The 10,520-nt window shown below is 37.6% G+C and overlaps 1 protein-coding gene across 1 annotated transcript; it reads right to left on the reverse strand.

The window, feature by feature from the left end:
- Positions 1 to 8,576: 8,576 nt before the first annotated feature.
- Positions 8,577 to 10,109, reverse strand: LOC136350065 (uncharacterized). Its single transcript, XM_066301591.1, has one exon. The coding sequence runs from the start codon at positions 10,107 to 10,109 to the stop codon at positions 8,577 to 8,579; it is 1,533 nt and encodes a 510-aa protein (XP_066157688.1).
- Between the last annotated feature and the right edge of the window lie 411 nt (positions 10,110 to 10,520).

Raw genomic sequence — 10,520 nt, forward strand, 5'->3', positions numbered from 1 at the left:
CGTCTCACTGTTTCGTATGTTGCCAAAACCCTATTTTTAAGTAAAAAAAAAATTAAAGTGAGTTTGTGAAGTGTTTCATTGAATTCAAATTAGAAAAACTACTTAAAAAGTACAGATACTGTTTCGATAACCCGTTATGTTTCAGGTTTCGTAAAGAAAGTGATACGAGATTGCTGCGTATCCACCATTTGTTTAACGTGAGTGTAACAAAAAGAAAAGACAAAAACACGACGTGTTTATAGTTTCGTCTCAAATGTATGGAAATTTGAAGAGAATAATTAAGGGATGCATGTTATGCCAACGCTCACATCTTGCTAGACGCTGAATAAGATATTTGGCGTATCGATTGAATAGTTTATATTATTTTTCGATGACGAATCGGGTTGCTAAAAGGGACAGAACTGATTCGGAATTCTTTGCGATCAGACACCTTTGTATTTTTTTTGTTATTAAAATCTCGTTATCGAACCGTTAGTTCCAATTTTAAAAATTACCGAAAATTAAATTTACACACAACATAACTTGCATTCCCTTTTCCATTTTGGTATCTTAAAGAAGTCCTGCTTAAATTTGTGTTTTTCTTAGATAATAATAATAACCATCTTCATTCACCCGGTGAATGGGCTATCGGCCCCTTGGCCTTTCTGCCCAATTGACATGTACAATCTACAAAACGAGAAAAAAAAAAAAACCCCGAGGCAACCATAAGTGTGATGAGGATTAGAGAGGAGTGACTGTTCGCTACTGTCGTCCGTCCGCGGTCCGTTGATGGTTGTTGGTAGTGTTCGAGTAGGGTTTCGGAGGGATAAAGGAATCGGGAATGTCTAGTTTCCCGTGTCAAGCAGAGGGGGTTGAGTATTGTCCAGTTATGAGGTTTGTCCTTCCATTTTTTCCGAAGTTGCAGTAGTCTTTCCGTTATTTTCGTCATATTTGTGCGTTCGTATAGCATTTGGGTGGGTGGGTTATGTAAGGGGTTGTCGGGATGTCTTATTTTTGTGATCAGTCTTGAGGCAATTTGTTCAGTTGTTTGTATGTATTTTTTTGTTTTGTCTGTTGCATTCGTCATCAGTACGTGGCCGTAGTCTAATAGAGGTCTGCATATCGCTTTGTACATTTTTGTTGCCGTTTTGGTACTTATGACTCTGTCTTTGTATGTCAGTGTTCGAAAATGTTTTGTTCGTCGAGTGATTTCTGTCCTCATGTTTTGTAGGTGTTTGGTGAATTTCAGTTTTTTGTCTATTGTAACCCCTAAGTATTTAATTTCGTCAGTTGGTTCTACTGTGTGTCTATCTGCCTGTAATGTTGGGGAGTTGAGTTTAATTTTATGGTTAGAGAGTAGCAGTTGGTTCTTCGCAGCGTTAGGTGTCAGTTTCCATTTGTAGAACCATGTCATTGTGTTGTCCATTAGAATCTGTAGTCTATCCACGGCTTTTTTTGTTGTTTTGTCATGTGCAATGAGTGCCGTATCGTCGGCGTATTGTAATATGTAAGCTGTTTCGTTTATTGCGTGTTTGTCTTGCAAGTTGTGGTTGTATATGTCATGGCAGTACACATTGTATAGAAAAGGGGAAAGTGGCGAACCCTGGGGAAGTCCTTGCTCCGAGGAGAAGGAAAAAGAAAGGGTGTTGTCGATTCGTACTTCCAGTCGTCTGTTCTCCAGTAGGTTTCTAAGAATGTTTAGTAGGTATTTTAGTGTGTGAAGTTTGTACAGTTTGTAAAGCCCGTTGTGCCAGACACTGTCGAAAGCCTTGTTGATGTCCATAAACAGACTTGCGGTTTTCCTGCCGTTTAGGTGTGTTGTTTGTATATTGTTTGTCAGGACAAAAAGTGGGTGAATGGTCGAATGTTTGGATTTAAAGCCAAACTGGTAATTCGGTATGTTGTTCCCAATAAGTTTTTCAAGTCTGCTCTTAATTATGTGTTCGAATAATTTACACAACACCGGTAGTAATGTGATTGGTCGATAGTTTTTAGTTTGTGAGTTGTCTAGTCCGTTTTTTGCAATGGGAATTATTATTCCATTTTTCCATGTCGTAGGTATGGTGTTGTGAGTTATGCAATTATTTAGTTGGTTGCGTATGTGTTCGTGTGTTTCGGGGGTTAAATTTTTCAAAATTTTGCATTTAATTTTGTCTTTTCCTGGTGCTGTGTTTTTTAAACTTGTAAGGGCTTCGTCGTATTCCGTGACCGTGATCGGTTCGAACGTGTGGTTTGAGGGGTCGCTAAAGTAGTTGTCGTACCAGTGATTTACGTCATTCCAGTTGTTGTCAAAGTTTGGGTTGGTCGATGCGCTGAAGGCTCTTTGAAAGTGTCTGGCAAATGCGTCTGCTTTGTCTTTGTCTGTGTAATGTTCCGTTCCGTTTTCGCAAATCGTACCAATATCGTTGTTTTTTTTTGTAACGTGTTAGTTTTTTAATTTTTTTCCAATACGATTTCCCGCTGTCATTTTCGATTTCTTGGCATGCCTCTAGCCATTTGTCCTGTTGGTATTCGAATATTAGTGTCTTTACGTTTCGGTTGAGGTTATTAAGTGTTCTTTTTAATTCGCTGTTTTGTGTTTGTGAGTATTGTCTGTATAGTTCTCGCTTTCGTTTAATCAGCCTTAAAATAAATTTTGGTAGAGTGTGTTGGAAGAATGAGTTTTTAAGTCGAGGTGTAAATAATTCGACAGCTAATGATATTTTTTGTTGTAGTGTTTCTATAGAAGTGGATTGTGACCGGGTGTGAATGTAATTGTGAACGTACTGTCTTACTTTGTCCGTGTCAGTTTTTTCCAGGTTTAATTTCCCTTGGTTGTTTTTGTTAGAGAGATGTTGTGTTTGTCCTGGGTTAAGGTCAAAAGTAATTGCCAGGTGGTCAGATCCCAGTTCATTGGTCAGCCCAACATTGGTTATGCTAGCAGTTAGGTTTGTAGTGTGCAGTAATACGTCCGGTGTTGTGTCTTGGTTTTCTGTCATTAGGAATGTCGGTGGGGTGGGTTGTCTTATAAAGTCCGAGTTTTTCAAGAATGTATTTAATTGTTTTGTTTTGAGCCTGTTGAGGTTTAGGTCGCCAATAATGATGGCGTATTTGTAGAGGCACGCCCTAGTTAGTATGTTTTGTTCAATGTCCGAAAATGGGTGTATGTATACCAGGAAAACGTGTATTTTGTCGTCCAGGTATGGGATGGTAAAGTGAATGCAGTCGTTTAGGGGGTTATTTAGGGAGGGGGGGTTCGCCTTGCCGAGCTTTACTATCGGTTTTAACAAGACTGCAGCACCTCCTCTGGCGTTGTTAATCATGTGACCATGTTTGCTAATGTACTGCCAATCTCTATACGCTGGTGTCTGTTCCAGTTTGGTCTTAGTTTCTACGAACATGCATTCGTCCACGTCATTCCGTTCTATGTAATTGTAAATCAGCTGTTTTTTATAGTTTAGTCCGTTGATGCTGGAGTATATTAGTTTATAAGTCATGTTTGTATGTTCGTCGATGTATGCCTAATGTGGCTGATGGGGTCAGTTGGAGAGGGTGAATTGGGGTTTAGTTAGGTCGAACATAAGTATATACATCTGATTCCCAAAGAAAGCTGCTGTTGTATCAATCCTTAAGTCTTCAATGAATCGCTGTCTTAATTTTTTGAGTAGTTCTTCTCGGTTTACATCGCTGTTTTTGTTGATACTGCTTTTGTACTTACTAATGATGAAATCGTGAGTTGATATTGGGGCGTGAATCCGATTATTCTTGGTTATTGTTGGTGGAAGTTGAGTTGTAGTTTTGTTAGCGCATTTAATCCTTACATTTGGTATGTTTTGTATTGGTGCCGTAGGTCTGCGGGGACATTTAGTGCTCCACGCTGTATGTTCCTCGGATCCGCAGGATGTGCACTTGGAGGACAATGGTGACTTGCATTGGTATGTGTTGTGGGGTCCCATGCACTTGTTACATTTCACCCCATTCGGACATTTCTCAGTGGTGTGGTCAAACTTGGAGCATTTTCCGCATGGCGCAGGTATGGGGGTAGGGGGCTTGCTTTCAGTGATACGATAAGATCTGTTGAAGCAGAATATACGCCGTTCCGTCATTAACTTTTCGTAGGTTCCCTGATCGCCCGTAATTAGGCGAAGCATGAGCGTGGGCACTCCTCTTGCCCGTGATATTATCCGCTTGCAATATCTCACTTGGATTCCCATTTTTTTCAGCTGGTTGTGGCACATTTCGTCCGATATTTCCGCTTCCACGCCAGTTATTACCGCTGAGTATGTTGGAGTAATTGTTTTTCTCAGAGTTGAGTTTGTTGTTGTGGTTTGCTTGTTGCCCTCAACCTTAGGCTGTGATTAGGCCTTGGCTTAAGAGAATTTTAAGAGCGGCTGAGGCGGTGTCACTGTTGTTGGTTTTTAATAGATATTTATTTTCTTGCTTAATTATTAAATCTTGATTGTTTGAATTGTGTTGTTCCCAACTTGTTGCCAGCTTAATGCGTGATATATTTGGTGGTGTAGATATGGTAAAAGTGTGTTGATATCTGGTAAACCCAGGCTTCTGAGTAGCCGTTGTTGTTTGTGAGGATGTTGATTGCTGAGATAAAGTTGAAGTCCTGCTGTGTATTATTGTTTTTGGGTGTTCTATGTCAGCGTGTACTTTTTTTGATCTACTGTCGGTTTGACTGTCCTCTCTCTTGGGTCTACCCCTTTTTGTCCTGTTGTGTGGGGTTACGAACCCGTCCATGCCAGGCTGGGAGGCGATATCTGATTCAGAGGTCTCCTCTGTCTCCATTTCCCCAACTATTATCTTGGGGCTGTATGTGTGTACTTCACTGTTTGTATATATTTGCGCGTCAGGCTAATAGATTTGTTTATTTACACTCGCACCGGGCACGTCTTGACTGTATCAAGGCTCGCTGCGAACTCTTGTTTTTCTTATTTTATACCGATTAATAAAAAAAATCTAATAGGTATGTATGTATGTAGGCTTTTTCTTAACTTGTCTAGGATTTTATTTCTGAGTTGTTACAATTAGGGGCTTACTAACTTAACTAAGAGGATACTTGCGTTCCTTCACGACACTCCCGACACCTCACCGAATCGTTACCTCGAGAAAAAAGAGAACGTCCCAGTTTCTCCAATACCTTAAATGCTACTTTCTGGAGCAATAAACCAGCGGCGTACCCTAACCAGAGACCGATTCCCGATCCGCCATGTGGCCAGCCATATCTGAACGTCATAAACCATCCTTTGTCAGAACCGTTGTCGACTGCCCTTCGACCCTCTTTCCTGGTTCTAACAAAGAGATGCTCGACTTTCTTTTACTTCATGCGGCTCTCGACCAAGGATAATTACTGGAAAAATTCCAGTAATGCTGCGAACTACATGAACTCAGTGACCATACACCATCACTCTTCATTCCCCTAACCTTTTTTTTTTTTGTGAAGGCAAAAAAAATGCATTTACGCACTACCCCCGAGTCTTGGTGTTCGGATCGACTCGGGGAGTGTGGGACTCACTCCAGAATACCCACTAAAAAAAATATCCCTCTGTTTTCTCCGATGAAGGTAGGAACTATCTTTCGACATTACTTCCATCCGCATCTGTCTCCTTCTACATTTCCCGTTCCTCTGTTTCTTTTTGTTTTATAATTTCCACTATTAGTTTCATTATAATTTCGTTTTTTTCTTTCTTTTCAGTTATATGTTCTATGAAATTTTCTGTTGTTAGCTTTTCCCCTATAATTGTTTCCATTTCTCTTCTGTAACCATTCCATCTATCGCAATTAAGTATCGTGTTCCGCCGTATCTTGTGAGATACAGTATACACATTTTTCTTCGCTTTTGATCTTAAAACGGTTTAAGTACTCTCCAAAACATCCGTGCCCCGTCAGGTACTGTGTTAGGTAATAATTTGTTTCACTGAATTTACATTTTATCCATTTGTCTAGTTTAGGTATTATTTTTTTTGTTGTTTGTGCTTTGTCTGTTAAATTGTTCCATTTCTGTTGCCATTTTTCAAGTAACTTGTTTGTTTCTTCTTCCCTATTTATGTTTTTCTCTTTATATAATTTGTTTCTTAGTTCCACCTGTAGTTCCATTGGGAGTATTTTCGCGACCACACATAGGGCTTCATACGACACGGTTCTGTATGCGCAACAAACACGTAATAATATTTTTCTATGAGCCCTTTGTAGTATGTTAACATTCCTTTTTTGTTTCAGGGCGTCACTCCATACCGGCGCCCCATATAGGATTATGGATTCTATTACCGTTGCTACTAGTTTTCTTTTATATGTTTTGGGACCTTTTACATTTGGTAAGATTCTCGATAGATTGTTGGTCACTCTTTCTGCCTTATTTGCAGCTTCCTGTATATGGTACTTCCAATTCAGATTTTTCCCTATGTAAACACCAAGGTATTTAATGTAGTCTTTAGTTTTAATTTTCACGTTGTTTATATCAAATTCAAATTCTTGTAGATTTCTCCTCGTGCTTGTCAAAACTGCCTCTGTTTTCTCGGGATGTATATTTAATTTATTGTTTTCTGTCCATTTTAAGATTTTTGTTATAATTTTGTCTGTTTTAACTTTCAACTCCTGTATGTTCCTGGCCCTGATGTTTACTGCTACATCGTCTGCGTAGGCGATAATTTCGGTGCCCTCTACTGTATCCAATTGTAGGATTCCGTCATAGAATATATTCCACAATTGTGGCCCTAATACGGAACCCTGTGGTACCCCCCTTGTTACTGGCATCAAACTTCCGTCTCCTAGCTGTATCATTCTTTGTTGTAAATAGTTTTGTATAACCGTAATTAAATATTGACTGATGTTTTTTCTTTTCATTGCAGATACTATTTCCATCCACCCGACCGAATTAAAGGCGTTTTGTACATCTAATGTGATTAATAGGCAATATCTTCTGTGTTGGCATGCTTTTTTTCTTTCTAATTGTGCACTATGTAAAGCCTTATTTATCGCGTCTAGAGTTGAAAATTCTTTTCTAAATCCAAACTGGTTACCGTTTAAGGCCGATTTTTTGTTCAATTCAATATTTATACGATTCAAAATTAAATTTTCAAAAACCTTTTCAAGACTATTAATCAATGAGATGGGTCTGTAGTTGTCCTCGTCGCTCACATTTTTTTTTGTTTTTTTATTAAAACGAGCCTGCTAACTTTCCAATCGTTCGGTATTATGCCTGTATTCAATATATCGTTATATATTCTTAGAAATAATTTTTTGTTTGTCGATATCAGGGTCTTTATAATTTCTGGCTGTATACAGTCGGGGCCCGGTGCCTTCTTTGTTTTTAGTTTACCGACCGCTTCGATTAATTCTTGTTCCGAAAATTGTATAACATTATTTGCTGTTTCTTTTGCCCACTCAATTACGTTTCCCTCGGGAAATAATTTTCTGTAGATTTCAATCTCTCTTTCTTTCGTTAGTTTTGTCTGGTTTGTTTTTATTTTCCCCCGTACAATCTTATATGCGTGTTCCCATATGTCTTTGTCCAAGTCTCTCAGTAGGTTGTTCCATGCTTGTGTCTTCGCCCTTCCAATTGCCTTCCTTAATTTTTCCCTAATCTCTTTATATGCTTGTGTTACCTTTATCTTTTCTTCCTCTGATATGTTATTTTTTTTATTTATTCTCGTTTTTTCTCTATTTTTCCTTAAACATTCTTTTCTTATCTGTGATATTGTGTCATTCTACCAGTAGATTGCTTTTTTATTAGAACCTTTTGTATTTCTTCTTCTAGTCAGCTCCGAGTTGCATGCTTTAATAATGAGGTCTGTGATATTTTCTGCATTTATGTTTTGTTTATTTTTTGATATTATTTTTTTAAATCTGTTATTGAGTAAATCCATGTTTACGTTTTCTATTTTCCATCCGCTATTGCTTACCTGTACTTGTGGTTTTAAACTTGCGCAGTGTATTCTGTATGTGATGTATTTGTGTAGACTAAGGCTTTTTTCTTCCAGTACTTGCCAGTCCTGTATTTAATTTATTATATTTTCAGTTGCAAGGGTGATATCTATGATGGAGGTAGACTCGTTTCTCACGAAAGTAGGTTTGTTGCCCCTATTTGCCGTTAATAGGTTATATTGTGCCATCCATTCGCTTATACTTCTTCCATTAGCGTCTTCTCTACATTCATTCCATAAGGGGGATTTCGCGTTGAAATCCCCTCCTAGTAATACAGGTTTTTTGTGTGCAATCATAGATCGTCCAATATCGTGTAAGTAATTTTCGTATTGTTGTGTGTTAATGTTTGATGATATGTAGCAGCTATATATTACTCTGTCTTTGAGTTCCAGCCAGCAGGCACCTTTGCATGCACCCACATTGCTTATTTTAATATTTGTATTTAAAATTATAATTGCAGTATCTACATTACAGTCTGTTATCCAGTTATGTGTTTTGGCTGTTTTTTTGTTCGGTCCACTAATAAGAATTATGTCTATGTTATTTTCTTTGGTAGTTATGAACATTAGGTCCGTTGCTCTTTTGTCTCTTCCCAAATTTATTTGTGCTATTTTAATATCTATAGTCCCCATTGATAATGTTGTTGTTTTGTTTTGTTGTAAAAATCACAGTCCTCTCTGTCGCAATTACTTTTTATTATCTAGCTTATCGCTCTTTGTATCCCCGATTGTTCTGTCATTTTCTCCCCTTTCCTGTCTTTTTTTATCTTCGTTTGTTTCGTTCTGTGTCTGTTCATTTACTATTTCTTTATTTACAGGTTTATTTATTTCCCTCCTACTTCTAGATATCATTCTTCTAAATACTTTGCACCGCATGCCACCCGTAGAATGTCCCGTTACCTCACACGTTACGCAGAATTCCACACTTTTGCACTCTTTGGAGGAGTGTTCTCCTTTTCCGCATTTATAGCATAAACCACTTCTGTCGGGTCCCACGCAATGTCTAGCATTATGTTCGTATCCCCAGCAGCGATAGCAACGATTAATGTCTATCTTTGTTTCTATATTGCACCGAGTGAATCCTATTCTTATCCTTCCCTTAATTTTATCTATGCTGCCCAATGGGCCTGAAACAGTTACCGTTTGCGTATTATTCACTGTCGGACGGGTTTCACTAATGTATATTTCTTCTATTTTTTCAATTTTTTCACCTATTGCTTTCCTAATTTCTTCTTTTCTAGTCAGGGCATCTATGCCTCTAATATATACTGTTTTCCTTTTTTGTGTTTCTCCTATGGTTTTTACTTTTGCGTTTATAATTTTTTGATTTATTGTCTCTTTTAGCTCGTTTAATGTTTTTTGATCTTTGTCTGTAATTATTAATAATTTTCCTTCCCTTGTGCTTCTTATACTGTTAATTTTTTTGCTAGCTTCAGTTCCCCGGACGCAGTTCTTTACTGTTTTTAGAACCTCGTTATATCCTGTTCCTGCTTGTTCTACAACCAAGGCATAGCTCTTTTTTTCTTTGTTTGATGCAGTGCTGTTTGTTTCGTCTTTGTTTGTATATATTACTACGTTTGTTTCAATTCCTGTAAATATCAATTCTATCATTTTTCCTAATCTTTCTGTGCTAATTTTATTTATAGTGTGCATTGCGATCCATTCGTCTCCTCTAGTTTCTTCTCTAATATCTTCTATTCTGTCATATAAATCTTTTTCCGTCCCATCGTATTCAATTTTAATTAATTTCCTAACGTTTGCACCTTTGTCTTTATGTGACCTGATAGTTGTTTTTTGTTCCAGTACTTCGAATTTTCCAGTGACCTCTAAGAGTTCCGGAAAGCGCTTCCTGTAGGTCCACTGTATGCTTTTTTCCATTTTCTTATCTTCAGTGTCCACTATCACTACTTTCGTCACATTATCCTTTGTTTGTACTGGATTGCCGATTATAATTTCTGGATTTTTATAAATTATGTTGCTGCATCTTTTATTAACTATTTTGTCGTACGTCTCATAATTATTATCTCCGTTTATATTTGTTAAATATTCGTTTCCTGGTTGCCCTAAATTTTTTTCTATATTAATTAAATGTTGTTTTAGTTTGTTGTTTTCTTTTTTAAGTTCTTCAATTTCGTCCCTTAGTGCCACCATATCCTCATTAGTTACCTCTTCGTTATTCTTATTTGGTTTATTTTCTTCCTTTATGGCTTGATTTAGCATTTCACTTATCTTCCCCACTAATGTTTTAATGGGTACATGTACATTTTTATTATCTTCGATAAAGTTATTCAGTTGTTTCATATACGTTTCCATGTTTTTCAGTTTTTTCTATTTGTCTCGTTTGTGTTGTGTCTGTTGTTTTATTGTTTTTTGTATTTATTTCCCATTTTCTCTTCTTTTTTGGCATAGAGTCCGGTGTATCTTCCTTGTTTTCCACTGTTGTATCGATATCAAAACTGCTATCCCATTCCAAAGCATCTTGTTTTGGAATGTGAAATAGATCCTCCTGGCCTTGACTTCTATTTCTATGTGGAGGAGTTCTTTTAATAGAGCTTCTCCTCTTGAAGTTCCCCGTATCGTCCACTGTCTCAAACTCTTGGCCTACTGTCTCTCCCAATGTAGCAGAGTTGC

This window comes from Euwallacea fornicatus, unplaced genomic scaffold (assembly GCF_040115645.1).
Source record: "Euwallacea fornicatus isolate EFF26 unplaced genomic scaffold, ASM4011564v1 scaffold_95, whole genome shotgun sequence".
Classification (NCBI taxonomy): domain Eukaryota; kingdom Metazoa; phylum Arthropoda; class Insecta; order Coleoptera; family Curculionidae; genus Euwallacea; species Euwallacea fornicatus.

Excerpts from the sequence above, each read along its gene's own strand:
- LOC136350065 (XM_066301591.1), bottom strand. The coding sequence starts at position 10,109 with ATGCTAAATCAAGCCATAAAGGAAGAAAATAAACCAAATAAGAATAAC.